Here is an 18122-nt window from a genome sequence, read left to right on the forward strand (position 1 = left end):
ACATTTCATGGCTGTTTTGAACTCACTCTCTCTCTTAACCGATCAAATCTGGCTGTGGTAGCAGTTTTAAACTCGGTATGACCGAGGTTGATAGAGGGGCCCAGTCTGGATCACATTCCAGCATTTTGTTGGCTGGTTTTTCTACAAAGCACAACCAACATTAGCCCGCAAAGCCACAGTGAACAAAGCAGCATAGCAACGAATTCAATTCAAATCAATATAAGACTTACTTGTAACTAGGGCTGGGTATCGTCACTGATTTCTAGAATCGATTCTATTCCGATTCACAAGGTCCCAAATCGATTCGATTCGATTCGATTTGAATCTGGGAAATTTTGACAGTCAGAAATATTATAATTAACCTTCTTATTATGTTAAGGGTCAATTTGACCCATTCCAGTTTTTGTGTTGACCAAAGTACTGGTCATCCTTTCTTTTTCTTCATGAAAGCTTATGACTTTTCCTTATCTGGGGTCATGAACTGGTGTGTAAAATATGGACACTTTGATGTGTCCTGGAATGTCTCTGCAGTGTTTGTATACAAAGATGATGTTGCGGGTCATTTTGACCCGCACACTTTTATGTAAGTAAAAAGTTGTTCAGATCCAAAATAAACATTTCTCTTTGATGTACTTTGTTTTGACTGCTTCTGAATATACATTCAGACCCAGGTGTGCATGCAAGAAACTTTCTCTCCCCTATTCTTGTCACTGTTCTCATGTCATTTCAACACACCAAAAATGAGCTCCAGAAGGTTGACGACTGAAGAAGCTTTATCACTGCTTTTCAACTGGGATAGTGATGAAGAAGAAGATGTTTCAGAGACTGAGGATCTTTCAGAGGCCGAGGACAATGTTATTGATGATCCAGACTGCCAATTTTCAGACGAGGAGGAGGATTCTGAGGGAGAGTGTGCCGCCATCTCTACATCAAATGAAAACCAAGGAATGCAGCAATCATCATCCACAGAGGAGACATGGACATCTAAAGATGGTAATATAAAATGGTCATTATCACCACACCGAAGTCAAGGCAGGCTGTCATCTTCTAATATCATCAAAATGACTCCTGGTCCTACAAGATTTGCCATCACACGAGTTGATGATATTCAATCAGCATTTCAACTCTTCATATCCCCTCCAATAGAGAGGATCATACTGGACATGACTAACCTGGAAGGGAGGCGTGTATTTCAAGAGAAATGGAAGCCACTGGATCAGACTGACTTGCATGCTTATATTGGAATTCTGATATTAGCTGGAGTATACAGGTCCAAGGGAGAAGCAACTGCAAGTCTATGGAATGAAGAGAATGGAAGGCCAATCTTTCGAGCAACAATGTCTTTGGAGACATTTCTCAAGATATCTCGTGTGATCAGATTTGACAACCGTGAAACCAGAGCTGGTCGACGTGAAAGAGACAAACTTGCTGCAATCAGAGATGTATGGGATAAATGGGTGGAAATTATACCTTTGTTGTACAACCCTGGTCCCCACGTTACTGTTGATGAGCGCCTTGTCCCATTCAGGGGTCGCTGTCCTTTCCGACAGTATATGCCCAACAAGCCGGCCAAGTATGGCATCAAAATATGGGCAGCCTGTGATGCAAAATCTAGCTATGCATGGAATATGCAAGTGTACACTGGAAAGCTACCTGGAGGAGCATCTGGGAAGAATCAGGGGATGCGTGTGGTGCTGCAGATGAGTGAAGGGCTGCAAGGGCATAACATCACCTGTGACAATTTCTTTACATCCTACTGGCTTGGAGAGGAACTTCAGAAGAGAAAGCTGACTATGTTGGGAACAATCAGAAGAAATAAGCCAGAACTTCCCAGTGAAATTTTGAAGATGCAGGGAAGATCTCTGCATTCCTCAATATTTGTTTTCACTGAGAAAGCAACAGTTGTTTCATATTGCCCAAAGAAAAACAAGAATGTTCTTGTCATGAGCACAATGCACACAGATGCATCTCTGAGCACAAGAGAAGACAAAAAACCACAAATGATCCTAGACTACAACTCCACCAAAGGAGGAGTGGACAATCTTGACAAAGTCACAGCGACATACAGCTGCCAGCGCAAGACAGCTCATTGGCCCTTGGTAATTTTCTACAACATTTTGGATGTGTCTGCTTACAATGCCTATGTCCTGTGGACTGAAATCAACCAACATTGGAATGTGGGTAAATTGTACCGACGTCGCCTTTTCCTGGAAGACCTGGGAAAAAGTCTTGTCACTCCCAAGATCCAGATGCGAGTCAGACCAGCTCGATCCCCAGCAGCAGCAGCTGTCATTGAAAAGGTCAAGTGTGCACCATCCAACCAATCTGCAGTGGATCCAGTGGATACAGGTGTAAAGAAACGGAAAAGATGCCAGGTCTGCCCCTCACGAGAAGACATTAAAACAAGCACTGTTTGTGAGAAATGGAAAAAGTACATCTGCAGAAAGCACACAGTCACATTCTGTCCATCATGTGGACAAAATTGAAAATGTTGAACACTGAAAAACTGAGAAAATCGGGCAAGTTCAAAAGAAATGTGTTTGTAAAGAAGGAAAAACTTTTACTAAATTGTTCTTAAAAAGAGTTATGGTAATTCAAACTGTGTTGTATGTCTGTGTTCTAAATGTTTTTCTAATGGAAAATAAAGTTGCTATTGTTTTATTGTACTTTTTTGACAATTCTGAGTGGATTTACACAGTACGGGTCAAAATGACCCGCAACATAATCAATGTGATTTTTTTTCAACATAATACAAGGGTTAAGATCAGTACATTTACATATTTTTGTATCTATAAAAAGGAAGCTGACACTTTCGAGACTTTATCAAAGGTGTGAGCATCACAGCAGAGGCCTTTGTGTCAAAGTAGCTGAAGATAAAACACAGAAAAACATGAAGGAGATTTTCCTGGCCTGGGATTTTATTAAAATATTCTGCAGTAGATCACAAACGAAAGAAAACCATTAATCAACATATGAACATTACCTCTGAAGTTACAGCGGTTTTATTAGAGACAGGGTTAAGCGTTTTGCATTTTGTATAATTTTAAAAAGTTTAAATTTGTTCAGTATTGAACAGCAGAAATTAGGTTTTCTTTTCGGAAGTAAGTAAAAGGAAAAGAAAAAACAGCGGCCGACAGCGCTGTAAACAACGGTAGACTTGTGTAACAAGCAAGCGAATAATGCAGAAAACAGATTTCGGGGATAGACGGGAAACTGTTCTTGAAGTACAGAGAGAGAGAGAGAGAGCTGTGCATGAAGTGTGATTTTATCCTGGTGGAAGCAAAACAGCAAAAGTCAGAGGGAATTCATGACGACGTTTATGTAAAGCGTAGTTTGGATCTTCTTTTGCTGCTGGTTCGGTCAATATTGTTTGGAGAGAGATAAAACCTGCAGCTTCTGAATCAGCGCAAAAAGGACGTAAACACAAAGCGAGGACCTGCCGAAACATCAGAATCAGCGAGCTGTCGACTTTCAGCCCCGACCGTGTCCGTGCTGTCGGGTGAGAAAGTCACATCTCACTGATTCTGATCCGCGCTTTGTGTTTACGTCTTTGTGCAGAATCCGTGTACCTGCTCTCATTTACTGTCTTAAATGTTTGGTTGTCAAAATTTTGTGACGTTTCACCTGAGATTCTGGAATTTTGGGCAAAATACATTTATATTAAAAAATCGATTCAGGATTTTAATGAATCAATATCACGTTATCCAAGCCAGAATCGATTTTAATCGATGAATCGATTATCAAAACCCACCCCTATTTGTAACCTACATTATGTTATGATAAATTACGTAATAACTACAACAGAAGACTGACCTTTGTGGAAATGCTTGGAGCAGACTAACCTGTGAGCTGGAGTGTTCTGAGACGTTATATTTGGTCTTTGAATGGCTGCAATCCAGGCCATCCATCGCCTCTTTGTTACTTCGGAAACACGGCTTAAACAATTTCTCTTCCACGACGGAATCCGATAAAAACCGATCTCTTTACCAGTTGGCTTCCCGTGGCTGCGACCGGCTATTGCAGTTAATAATACAACAGCTTCTTGCCATTCTTTGTGTTTCTTTTTATTGCTGTGTGACTGTTTTCATGTGAAAGCCTGCGTGCGCTAGTACCACTGGCCACTCGTACCCACAATCCTGTGTGGTTTTACCCTGGAAATGATGTCACATTTTCAATCTCTATAGGTATAGATATAGGTGTGAGACGTTTTAAGCATTTTTGCTAGTGGATCTCAAAAACTGTATACAAGATGAGAGTAATAAATAATAAATATTCTGCACTTATAAGTAAGTGCAGGATTCCATTTAAGACAGCATGGTTACACTATGCCTGCCTAAAGGTACAGAATTAAATTATGCACTGTGTCCATAGCAGTAGATACAATCAAAACTACACTGAAAAAATGTTTTGTTCAATTTACTCAAATTTTTTATGACAAGTGGTTGCACGAAATAAATTTGCTTGAATCCAGAAATATTTTTTAAGTACACTGAATTTAATTTAAGGGAGTAAAACCAACATATATTTTTAAGCTACTTTAACGTTGTGGATACAACTTAGTCAAAGATTAGTAATTCCAACTAAGGTCGTGTTAAGTGTACCAGAATAATTTGTTTCCTTTAAACTTATGTCCCAAAGTTATATTCAAATCAATCAAATTGTTAATCTCTCTCTATTTCAATTAAGTAAGTTTCACTTAAAAAAATATTGCTTACCCTGATTTGTAGTTCTTTTAATAACTTCAATAATGAAAACTACAAAATTCTTTCACATCTTTTATTAATGCAAAATTTGTTGCAAACAGAATAAGAATCCACATCTCTAAGGGAAATTGCTGTAATTTGTATAATACAAATTACAAAACTTTTGCCTATGAACTAATAGCTTTAAAAAGCTGTATTCAAACAAAACAGAAACAGACAAGAGAAATGTTAACCAATGTTTCTCTTCCTCTAAAAAAGAAAAAACTGCTTACATAAAAGAATAAAACACTGCCAGCAGTATAAAGTATCACAATTAGAAACTGATGCATCCACAAACTAACCAAAGTTTCAGACTTGCTGTTCTGCGATCCACAGAAATTGCATTTTAATAAGGTAATTAGACTTAAAACTAAACTTGTGTTTTCCTTACTGCTTATTGACCACTGTCTTTCCATTCTAGTCCTTCCTTGAGGATTCTGAATGTTTTACATGTTTTCTGACCTAACATACTCGCTTCAAAACAATTAATAGTCTTTAAAGTGTTACCAGTGTGCTGCAGTGTGGTAATCATGCATGTTTTGTTTTTATTAAATCAGGTGAATTAACACGCAGAACAGCAGCTATCAAGGACCGGAATAAAGAAAAATTGCTTCGGTAAACTGAATAATTACAAAGTTGCTCTTCAAGCTACTCAAATGTACCAAACGTGAAACATTCATTATTGAAAGTTAAAATGTTCAATCAAAACATAACACAGAACGTGAGAACGAATGATGGTTATATAAATGTTTCACTCCTATTCACAAGAGCACCAGTCATCGGTAATTTACATAACAGCATTCTCTGGATGTGTGGTTTTAGAAATCTTCCTATCCAGTAGCAATTTTGTTCTTCAGCCCAAGGACTTTGGGGGAGAGCTTTTCCCCATCCAATCCCATCAACACTTTCTGAATGAATTCATAATAGTGCCGCAATTCCTTGGGGTAGGCTAGGTTTAGTGCATAGATTACTCCAAGCATCAGTGCACAAGCTTGGGAAATCCAATGTTGTCCATGACTATCTCCCCTTCAACAAATATGTCATCATAATGTCCATTTTGTCCATCCTCCTTGTTGATGACATAAATGCCCATGGTGTGCTTCTTCAGGTCTCTCTGGATGTCATGTCCTTCAATGTCCTTGTCAGGGTCCTGGGACTGGGCGACCCAGGATCCCTGAGCAGTCATGTATTATATTATTATTATATGTATTTTGGTATTGCTGCTGCTCTCCTCCATGATTGTAGATGTGAGTGTGTGTGTTTATGTCTGCGGGGATGCTTGGAGGATGGAGCTCAGCCACCTGCAGGCCTGAGGGGTGTGGCCCTGCGGAAGGACTGGCCACACCCGAAGCCACACACCTGCCGCTGATCAGGGCTCGTCGGGGGAGCTACTTAGGAGAGTCTTGGAGCTCCCACCGACGTGGGATCATTGCTTGGGACTCCACGTTAGTTACCCAGTTGAGGTTTTGGTCGTGTAGTGTATGCCTGCCATTGTTCAGTGTCCTGACTGCTGCCGCTATTGTTTCCCGCAGGAGGAGCGTGGAAGGCTTAAGGAGCAGCGAGCACCGGGAGTGCAGACACGGGAGCAGAGAGCACTTGGAGGACACGACACGGGAGTCTGGGGAAAAACACTGGGATTTATTGTTGTTTGATATCACCCTCTGTAAATAAACGCACTGCTTGAACTTTGAGCTCCGCGCCTGGGTCCTCCTTCCCCACATCCCCACGGTCTGCCAGCCAGACCGTGACAGTCCTAAACATTTAATAAAAAGGTAAAAGAAAAACAATTAACTCTACAATTAAATTCCAATCTAGTCGTTTGTGTGTGTGTGTGTGTGTGTGTGTGTGTGTGTGTGTAATACACACACACAAATATCTATCTAAAAAGTGTGTGTATAGATGACTTGCTTACAATGACTTAAACGACTTACCAAGTACTCCCGAATAAGGCCTCTTCACCAAGGCAGAGGCAAAGTGCCCTGAGAACTGCTTCCCTTTTCACGTTAACATCACTGTCAGCCTGTTTAAAGAGTTGCTGATTAAACCAATTTGGAAAAAAGAACAATGTCTGACATTCGCAATAAGTAAATTTTATCCTATGTCAGTTCAAACATAGTAAATAAAATTTATATATGAAATTTCAAAATTTAGATTGCTTGGCCGGTCACCTAAAATGGCTCATTTGACTCACCAGTGACCTGCCACTTAAGACAAAAGAAATCCAAATAGAATTTGCAATATTCAGATTGATTTACCTCTTGCATGATATGCAAGTGGTGGGCAAGTTTCTGCCCAGAAACACCGCGCTTCTTCTGGAAAACTGTCATCAGCTGAGGTGTAATTCTGTCTAACTGTGCCGCAAAGGTTGTCTCCAGTTGAAGTGATACGCTGGAATTCAGCATTTACCTGCATCACACACACACCACACACACAGAGAGAAAAAAAGAAGACTGGTGCATAATCATTGGTATGATTATTTTGTTATTTCTTCATTAAACGCTACAATGCAATTGCCATCACTTCATAAAGCATGATTAGCATGTGGATTAGTATACAGTGCATGAAGGATGTTACTACTGTTAATCAAAGAAGAAATGAAAGGCATCAGTCCATTTAACGGGTTTAAAGGGTTTTAAAAAGCAGATATTTGTCTGTTTCAGGTGGTTGGCAACACATTTTCCTGTGCTCTTTGTCCGCTGGTGGGAGTGTCTCACCTGTGAGGTCAGCGGAGCAGAACTCTGCCGTCAGCAACAGAGAGCAGAGAAAATTTAGAGGTGCAACTAAAGGCATGCTTGCCATGTAAGCCCCAAACATCTCTGAAATTGCTCTGCAAAACTGGATAAAACTACGACTGTCACTACTCTAAGCTGCTGATGGTCACACAGTGTACATTTACTCTGGTATCTAGTGTATCATATGGTACCCCAATTGGAAGGCTCTCATTTTCTACTTTCTGAAACCTTTTTAATTTACACCAACAATTTAGCTGTAACAGAATTGAGAAACTAACATTACCCATGTGTGACCATAGACTATAAATACGTGTGATACCTGCTGTTAAAGCTCATCTGTGGTTGTACTTCAGAAGTCCTGTGGGTACCGTAAAGACTCATGTATGCACACAAACCTCAATTTGTTTGCTCTCTGATCCTCTTTCTCTTGGCTGTTTCCTTCAGGGATCACCACAGTGAATGATCCACCTCCATCTAACCCTATTCTCGACATCCTCTTAACTCACACCAACTAAATTCCTGTTTTTCATTTCACTTTCACAAGTTTTTTTTTAAATCTTTTATCCTGGATGTTTTAAACAGTTTAGGAGTTAGGAGTTTAGGATTTTTGCATTTATAAGAAAAATCAAAAATTATTTTATTCATGTTTCTACATTTTAAGTCACTTATGTTTTTCATACACATATGTTAAGTGCTGCTCAAATAAATACTTTGTACGGTACACAGGTTAAGCATTTAACGACACAGTCACTATAAATGCCAGCCTCTTTATACCTATATTTGGACTCGTCTTAATCCAAGTGGCCCAGATTAATTAATGTATAACATAAGGAATTACTGAAAAGAACACTCAGCAACAAAAGCATGCCTTTACCTCATTAATCTGGAAAAGTGCAGGCCACCTAGCTTTAAACTCCCCAGCACCACCTCTTGTCTACGGTAGGAAAATGTTCGTGACATCTTCTGTCTTACATCTCAGGCACTGTTTCTTCGTCTGACGTCGGTCAAAAGCTCAACCCTGATGTTTTCTAGACTGTCATCTGTTTCGCCAGCTGGACAAAAATTGACCTTTTTAGGTTTCTTAACATTTTTGGCTGGGAGGCAATCATCACTGGATTTGTTTTTCAAAGCATTTATAGTCACTTCAGGACAGCCGATGTTGCGCATCTTTGTCCTGTAATTAGCCATCTTATATTTCAGGCTAATCATCCAGCCATAGTAACCTGTGGCAGACGGCTCTCGCAGACAAGGACATGTTTTGATCAGTGCCCCTGCAACTTCATCTATTTGGTAATTTTGAAGATAAGCAGTAAACTGAAAAATCGCCTCGGCTAGCTTATCTAAGATGTCAGATTTAACACCTGGAGTAATCTTGAGCCGAGTTCCAGTTTCTCTGAAGGTCTCATTTCCACGCTGAAGTTGCACCTCTACATTGAATGAAAATCGAGGAATAGTAAACTCGCGAGGCCATGCACATGATCTTAGCTCACTGTCTGACTGTGGTAGAATTATGGTGCTGTCTAAGTTGGATGAAGACGATGAGAGACTGGAGTTTCTTTGAATACTTTGTGGACTTGCAGATGAGTCAAGACTGCATGTGGGATACTGCTTTGACAAAGATGCACTTGTATCCAGATTTGCCATGTACACAAGTTTGATTGTACTTCGGTCTCGAATGTCTTGCATTGATGTTATGTTCATAAACTCATTGTTGAAGTCAGGCTCCATGAATTGAATACGAAAGTCTCTTTCAATTCCAAATGCTTGGCGAATTGTGCTCATCAAGTTCTCGGCATCCCTGATGGAACGTCAAGTCTCCTAAAATCATCATCTGCCACGATGACTCTCAGCTTCAGCTGCTCTGCCATTCTTCAATCTGATTTTTAAAGATATTAGGAGAAAAAAAATGAAAATACTTTGCCTAAAATTTTATAGGCAGCACGGTGGCATGGTGGTTAGCACCGTTGCCTCACAGCAAGAAGGTCCTGAGTTCAATTCCACCATCAGGCCGGCGTCTTTCTGTGTGGAGTTTGCATGTTCTCCCCGTGTTTGTGTGGGTTCCCTCCCACCGTCCAAAGACATGCAGCTTGTGGGGATAGGTTAATTGGATAATCCAAATTGCCCATAGGTGTGAATGTGTGAGTGAATGGTTGTCTGTCCCTGTGTGTTAGCCCTGCGCCAGACTGGCGACCTGTCCAGGGTGTACCCTGCCTCTTGCCCTATGACAGCTGGGATAGGCTCCAGCGCCCCCCGCGACCCTGAAAAGGATGGATGGATGGATAATTGTATTAGGGAGCTTGAGAGTTACCGTTGTGACAGACTCCAAGTGGTATGCCATCATGAACTGATGTTTCACTGCCAGTGACAGTAGCACATTTTTAAAGCACCGTGTGTGACGAACAACCTGTTTGAAAAAACTGTGCTTTGCCTCGAACCTCATGGTCCACATGCCAACAAGTGGCCCAAAGAATTTAATCATCTGTGGATAATGCTCCACAAAAGGATGTTTGGTAACAGCTTCAGTCCTGGAAACATCTCTTTCAACCTACCTCTGTGGTCAGAGACTCGAGACTTAAGGAAAGCAATTGATTGTTCTGTGTGTACTGGTGCAACAACTAGTTCAACAATGTCCTTTAGGTCCAAAATTACCTGCCAAGCTGTTTCATCTGGAGGTACCAAGTGTCCTACCAACAATGGAAGGAATCGTAAGAGACTCCAATTTTCATGAGCATTTCTTCCAATGCTTTTGTTCTGCATGAAAGTCCTGGGAATAGCATGAGGGTGATTACTCTTGTCTGCCCATTTGTAGGGAAATGTCAGAATGGACTCACTGTCAAGTGTAAAATATTTTTTCAAAATTAAGATATTCAGGCAGTATGCCAACTCAACTGGTAATATGCCCTCAAAAATGTCATGTGCAATATCTGGAGGATATCCACTGCAAACACTGAAATGGGAGAGATGTGCGGAGAAAACACACCGTCTTTTAACACCATGACATGGTTTTGCAGAACTCTGTGCAGAACTTACATGCATTTCATGTGTCTCTTTGCTTCTCCGAGTAAACGCACCTGAACTAACCTCTGTTTCTTGGCCTCACAAAATCTGCAAAAGTATTCATCTGAAAAACTCTCAATGAATCCAGAAATACTGTTTGCTCCTAAATTATCTGCTATGACTCACTGCATTGTGCCCCTGACAAATTCTCCAAGATTTGCAATAAAAATCCCTTGACTTTCCAAAGTAACAGGATCACTCAACGAGGGCTCTAGAATCTTTTCATATACATATGTCTTTACATCTTCAGACTTGCAGAGTAAAGCCAGATAAATGGAAGTCAGTGATGAATGGCAAGCAGGTGGTAAATTGCTAAGAGTCCAATACATGGCACAGATTTTGTGCTTTTTACGGGAAGTGCCAAGTGGATTGCAAATCTCAAAATTGTCAATATACAAATTTAGTAACACTCGCAATTCACCTGCTGATAAAAAACTGCTTTCTTTGCAAAACAACCCCTCCCTAAAAGACCTGTAAATCACTTCTTCCCCACTTTGTTCTGTTATGCAACTACCATCCAAAACTTTAGCAAGAACGTGGCAATCACTGAAAAGCAGCTGTAAAACATTTAAAACTGGAACATCCAACACATACTCTGCAGGCTCTACAACTTTAAAATTTTCCTTGTAGAAATTTTTGCGCTTAAAGGATGTTGCTAGGGGACAGCCTTTACCTACTGATTTATACACAGGATTAGATGTACACAGTGCAGATGCAAGTTCTTCAGTGACTGACTGGTCTATTTGCAAGCTGTGACTCTTCAATGTGTTAACTAAAATTAATTGGATTATAACGCAGGGAATGTATTCTGGAGTTACTCGAATTATATATGTAGACAGGAATTATTCATTTGAATTAAAAAGATATACCAAAATAAAATATGCTATATCTTAAAGGAGCCAATATCACTTTTTTCAGTGTATGTCAAATGAACCAAAAAGTATTTTAGTCACCAGCCTCGTAGGGTTTTCAGTGTGTCTTTCATCATATTCATGATTTTTCCATTTGCTTGGGAAGAACTCAATAGTTTTGTGTTTTGTTTCCACTCATAAAGCACTTTGTATTTTGACTCCTTACTTACAATCCATGTTCTTCCACATGTTACATGAAAAGCATAAACATAAACATTGAATGTGATCTTGTAAAGCTTTTACATGTTACACAATTAACATTAATTTAGATATTCAGAACAGTGAATACTGCACCGATACTAAAAATACAGTTTGTCACTGTTTTACCTTTCCCTCGTTCGATGTGTGATGTTGTAAGATAGAAATGTTGTGTTCCACCTCTGGTACATATATGTTCAATGTTAGTTATTTACTGTTTTATTTTGGTAGCTTCCTGTCTCTTGTGCTTAGTTTCAGTTCTACTTACCCTGCCTTGTCATCTGTCAGTTCTTTCTTTGTTCCTACCTTTTCCCTTGGCATCCTGTGTGTGGGTGTGTCACAGGACCAGAGAGATGCATCTGTCATGTACAAGGCTGGACTGGGAGTAAAAATCGGCCCGGGCATTTTGACTAGAGACCGCCCACCAGGATAAAGATTGAAAATGTGACGTCCTTCAGGGGTAAAACCGCAAAGGATTCTGGGAACTTGTGGCAAGAGGTACTAGCGCACGCAGGCTTTCAATTGAACTCAGTTACACAGCAATAAAAAAGAAACCCAAAAAATGGCAAGAAGCTGTTGTATTATTAACTGCAATAGCCGGTCGCATGACAGCCACGGGAAGCCGACGGGTAATGAGATCTTTTTTTTTTATCGGATTACGTCGTTGAAGAGAAATTTTTTAAGCCATGTTTCCGAAGTAAGAGCCGACGGATGGTCTGGATATGCAAAATATAACGTCTCAGAACACTCCAGCTCACAGGTTAGTCTGCTCCAAGCATTCCCACAAAGGTCAGAGTTTTGTAGTAGTTAATACGTCATGTTTCTTAACATAATTGGTGATATAGGTTACAAGCAAGTCTGGCGCTGAACAGAAATTGTCGCGCTATGCTCCTTTATTTATTGTGCATAAATAGTGAATTGTCCTGACACAATATTGCGTTTCGCTTCTGTTATTACCATGGTACATTGACAAAAACATATACTTTTATTCACAGGATAAAACAGTTGTTTTGTATCACTAATTGCCCAGTACGATTACAGCATACAATATTATTGTCACTGCTACATTTCTGTAATGCTACCAGAAATTATTTCCACTACTAATTAATTACCATTGAGCTCAAAGGTCCTATTAATAAACGGTTAATGAATGTGTATTTATGACAATTTGTGAGACTGGTAAACTTACCTTTGTTCGTACGATGGTCTTTCGTTCTACATGGTGCATTTCAAGGTCCTGCACCCATCCGTCGGTAAACTGTACCTGGGCTTGTTGCAGTGACCTGAAGTTACTAAACTTCATGAGTGTATGCACTCACTCCAAGAACCGTATAATTATAAATATGAGCGTGGTGAAAGTTGGGCAGCACGCTGACGTCTTTTGTCCACTCTGTGTGCACGTGAGGGTCTAACCCTTTCACTCCTTAGATTTTTTCCTCGTATCTTTTCTTTGTCTTTTCGTCGAGTCTGTCTTTGTACGGACCGGCATTGTTCTCCTTTTGTTTTGTACATTCCTTTTTTGTGCGGCAAAGAAAAAACAAGAAGGTATTGGAACCGGAGAATGAACGTTTTGCGGTGCTGCAAATGCTTGCATTTGATGCGGTACTTGGATTGTTTTGCCACGAGTTCCCGGCATGCAATGCGTGAAAATCATGTGATTGCTAAACAAGGGGGAGGGTGCATCCGGCCTCCTCGGCTGTAATTGGTCCAGCCCAGAGTCGATCATGACCAATTGGCCAATCCAACACCTTTCATTATATATACCCTTCCTAAAAAAAAAAAAAAAATCCATCGGCCCATAAAAACAAAAAATCGCCAGCGGCCCACCGGGCAAATGCCCGGTATGCCCGATGGCCAGTCCAGCTATGGTCATGTAGAGTGCTGTGGCAGGATGGGTGTGAACCCAAATGCAGGACTGATGCATGAACATAGAGACAAGGGTGACTAGACGTGACATGTGGAACAAAGGAGAGAAACAAAGCCTGACACAAGTCCTTGTGTCATGGTTGACGATGGTCAACCGTGGGGATGTGAGGAAGGAGGATCCAGGCGCGGAGCTCTGTGTATAAGCAGTGCGTTTATTCACAGTGAATGGAAAAACATGACAATAAATCCCCATTGCATTCCCGACTCCCGTGACGTGTCCTCTTCCCAGTGTTAGTGTTCCCGTCTCCACTCCTCAGTGTCTGAGCACCCCGTGCTCCCTGCCCTCTCGTCTCCACGCTTCTCCTGGGAATTAACAGAGAGGCAGCAGTTAGACACACCACAATGCAGCAGACTGCACTTGATAACTAGTCAAGAGACTAACACGAAGCCATGCAATGATCCAGCATCGGAGAGAGCTAGAGATGGGTATCGTTTAGGTTTTATCCGATACCAGTACCAAACCGGTAGTTTTGAAACTGTTTTCCACTTTTTCTTTGGTCATTTTAGCCTTTTTGGCCAGGGTGAAGAGAGTATCTGCCATCAAACAAGAAGACAGCCGCATGTAGCTATGATGATGTTTGCTAGTTCACCTTACATGCATTAATGTAACAACGTGGTTAGCCTACTCAACGTAAATTACACACGAACAACATTAAGCTACTCACGCAGAGAAGAACGGCTGCTGCTGCATCATCACCCGTCATCATTTCTGCTACACTGGCAGGGCTAGGGGCCAGGACTCTCCTCTTCGGGTTTTTGGGGGATGTTGCTCCGGGTCCGATAACAGGCACCACACCCGCAGTAGATGTGCTCGGTGTGAGGTCTCGCAGCAAGCTATCAAATACGGCGCTAAACGTCGCCAGGTGTTTCATCAGATTTGAGGTGTTACCTCCTTTGCACAGTATCACCTTAAAGCACTTGTTGCAGGCTGCTGAGTTTGCATATTTTGCTGTGAAGTACAGCCAGACTTTGACCGCTTCGCCTTGGGCATTTTTACTCTGTAGCTCTGCTCTAAAAGAACGTACGTACCTGGGCCCGCCTACTGCGCTTGCAAAGGTAAAATGATTGGCTGGAATCCAAAGTATATGACATCTCAGGAAAGAAAAGCACCAAAATGTGCGCTGCTTTTCGGTCTGGTTACTACCGTTTATGTCAGAACCGGTGCCATTATGGCACCGGATACCGGTACCCATCCCTAGAGAGAGCTCCAAGTAGCTCCTCCGATGAGGCTTGATCACCTACAGGTGTGTCATGGTCTTCAGGTGTGGCCAATCACCTGCCAGGGCCACACCCACCAGGCCTGAAGGTGCCTGTAAACAGGTGCTCTCAGAAACACCTGCATCCACACACACACACCCACATACACACATATATCTGCAAGCAGGGAGAACGAGGGGCAGCAATACCATAAATACAGTGGCTTGCAAAAGTATTCGGCCCCCTTGAACTTTTCCCCATTTTGTCACATTACAGCCACAAACATGAATCAATTTTATTGGAATTCCACGTGAAAGACCAACACAAAGTGGTGCACACGTGAGAAGTGGAACGAAAATCATACATGATTCCAAACATTTGTTACAAATAAATAACTGCAAAGTGGGGTGTGCATAATTATTCAGCCCCCTTTGGTCTGAGTGCAGTCAGTTGCACATAGACGTTGCCTGATGAGTGCTAATGACTAAATAGAGTGCACCTGTGTGTAATCTAAAGTCAGTACAAATACAGCTGCTCTGTGACGGCCTCAGAGGTTGTCTAGGAGAATATTGGGAGCAACGACACCATGAAGTCCAAAGAACACAGCAGACAGGTCAGGGATAAAGTTACTGAGAAATTTAAAGCAGGCTTAGGCTACAAAAAGATTTCCCAAGCCTTGAACATCCCACGGAGCACTGTTCAAGTGATCATTCAGTAATGGAAGGAGTATGGCACAACTGTAAACCTACCAAGACAAGGCCGTCCACCTAAACTCACAGGCCGAACAAGGAGAGCTGCTGATCAGAAATGCAGCCAAGAGGCCCATGGTGACTCTGGACGAGCTGCAGAGATCTACAGCTCAGGTGGGGAAATCTGTCCATAGGACAACTATTAGTGGTGCACTGCACAAAGTTGTCCTTTATGGAAGAGTGGCAAGAAGAAAGCCATTGTTAACAGAAAACCATAAGAAGTCCCGTTTGCAGTTTGCCACCAGCCATGTGGGGGACACAGCAAACATGTGGAAGAAGCTGCTCTGGTCAGATGAGACCAAAATGGAACTTTTTGGCCAAAATGCAAAACGCTATGTGTGGCAGAAAACTAACACTGCACATCCCTCTGAAGACACCATCCCCACTGTCAGATATGGTGGTGGCAGCATCATGCTCTGGGGGGGCTTCTCTTCAGCAGGGACAGGGAAGCTGGTCAGAGTTGATGGGAAGATGGATGGAGCCAAATACAGGGCAGTCTTGGAAGAAAACCTCTTGGAGTCTGCAAAAGACTTGAGACTGGGGCGGAGGTTCTCCTTCCAGCAGGACAACGACCCTGAACATAAAGCCAGGGCAACAATGGGATGGTTTAAAACAAAACATATCCATGTGTTAGACTGGCCCAGTCAAAGTCCAGATCTAAATCCAATCGAGAATCTGTGGCAAGATCTGAAAACTGCTGTTCACAAACGCTGTCCATCTAATCTGACTGAGCTGGAGCTGTTTTGCAAAGAAGAATGGGCAAAGATTTCAGTCTGTAGATGTGCAAAGCTGGTAGAGACAGACCCTAAAAGACTGGCAGCTGTAACTGCAACAAAAGGTGGTTCTACAAAGTATTGACTCAGGGGGCTGAATAATTACACACACCCCACTTTGCAGTTATTTATTTGTAAAACATGTTTGGAGTCATGTATGATTTTCGTTCCACTTCTCACGTGTGCACCACTTTGTGTTGGTCTTTCACCTGGAATTCCCATAAAAACTGATTCATGTTTGTGGCTGTAATGTGACAAAATGTGGAAAAGTTCAAGGGGGCCGAATACTTTTGCAAGCCACTGTATAAATATTTTAATTCAAGTCCATGACTGCTCAGGGACCTGGGTGGCTCAGACCCAGGGATTAATCAAATATTATGATTTTATTTTCCGTGTATGGTTGCAAAGGAATGGGAAATAAGCAAACTCACATGGAAAACATTTCACCTGTTTCCTGTTTTCCTGCCAAATAATGAAAGAATGATTGGTGGCTCAAGGCTTGTGCACAGTACTTTATAAGTGTGTAGCTTCTTACACAGCTGAGCAAAGTTTCAACCCAGTTTCAAAGTAAACAGAAATCATCACAAATATGCAGCAGCTTGGGTTCATGGACAGGAGCTGTCATGTTTTTTTCTAACAGCCAATACGACTTTGTAAGCAACAGAATTATGTTTTGTGTCAGCAGCACTGTGCTTTGTAGGTGTTATGAAGATGTTATGGACATCTTCAACTTCAAGGTGAGAATTGAGCCCTTTGAGGGCAGCTGATATTTTATCAGCACGAAAAAACTCCCAAACACAAGCAGTGCAGCCCACCGAGGAGAGCCCTGCACTGAAAAACCAAACAGCCATTATAGAAACACACGGCATAGAAGAGTCACACCGACAGGGCAATACTCAGCTGCACCTAAAGGTTACCGCTAACTCTTTTGAGAATGCCAATGTTCACATTTGGACCAAGAACGCAGACTGTTGGAAAGAGGAGTAAAGGAAGCCATCTTTGAGTGGATGGCTTACAACACCAACTGTCAGCCACCTTCAATGCAGCCCTTCCCACGTGCCTCAACCTCCAATCATATTGTGCATCACATGACCGCAATAGGTCGTATGATAAGGTGAAGTCTCACAGTGGTTTCACCCGAAACCTCTAGTGGGAACGACCAACACCTTTACTTCACGCCTCACGTCGTGAGATGAGGGACATGATGAATAGTGGGCCAATGACCCAACACAAGAATTTAAATACCTGGGACACCGTTTGTTTTAGGGCTGAACTAAAGTTCATTTGCAATTCAGGAAAAACTGTATTAAAAATCATGATTGTATTAGATGCTTGTTGATGCCATGCCTCCATTAATGTCCACGTTTCCACAGACACAGGTGAGCTGTGCCACCCTACAAAGGGAAAATGAACACTGTGGCTGTAGCAAAGGTGGTGGAGCAGGCCACCTACTAATTGGAAGGTTGGTGCCTTGATCCCTGTAGGATACTAACTCCAAGAGTATGAATGTGTGTGAATGTCAGATAGGAAGCACTTACAGAGGAAGAGTTTTTACGAGGCACGTAAACGCTTCGAGGAGAAAAGCGCTACATAACAACCATGTACTATTTAACTGTGTTTGATTATGATTTCTTTGATGAAAGAAGGCAATCATAGGTGTCCAACTTCCATGCAAACAATATGGTGCTGTGTTTCTGTGCAACATCCATTGTTCATATACAGTCTATGAGTCATTCCAATATTACAGAAGCGAGCAGCATTATTACCAAGCATATCTTCTATAAGACGAGCTGTATTGTCTGGCTGAAATGCTGCTATGCTCTGTACGGTCTCCTCT

General features: G+C 41.7%; 1 protein-coding gene and 1 long non-coding RNA gene across 2 annotated transcripts; one reads left to right on the plus strand and one right to left on the minus strand.

Annotated features, from left to right (window-relative positions):
• The first annotated feature begins 368 nt into the window (after positions 1–368).
• Positions 369–2666, plus strand: LOC120725686 (piggyBac transposable element-derived protein 4-like). The gene has a single exon (XM_040018663.1). It carries the CDS (start codon positions 678–680, stop codon positions 2484–2486), a length of 1809 nt encoding a protein of 602 aa, XP_039874597.1. The 5' UTR covers positions 369–677; the 3' UTR covers positions 2487–2666.
• A 1347-nt stretch (positions 2667–4013) lies between these two features.
• On the minus strand, positions 4014–17818 carry LOC120725690. Its single transcript, XR_005694182.1, has 3 exons — positions 17775–17818; positions 17452–17456; positions 4014–4178 (listed from the first exon to the last, which is right to left on the minus strand). It is a non-coding gene; the product is annotated as an uncharacterized LOC120725690 (long non-coding RNA).
• Between the last annotated feature and the right edge of the window lie 304 nt (positions 17819–18122).

Source organism: Simochromis diagramma, unplaced genomic scaffold (genome assembly GCF_900408965.1).
Source record: "Simochromis diagramma unplaced genomic scaffold, fSimDia1.1 OVJJ01000733.1, whole genome shotgun sequence".
Classification (NCBI taxonomy): Eukaryota; Metazoa; Chordata; class Actinopteri; order Cichliformes; family Cichlidae; genus Simochromis; species Simochromis diagramma.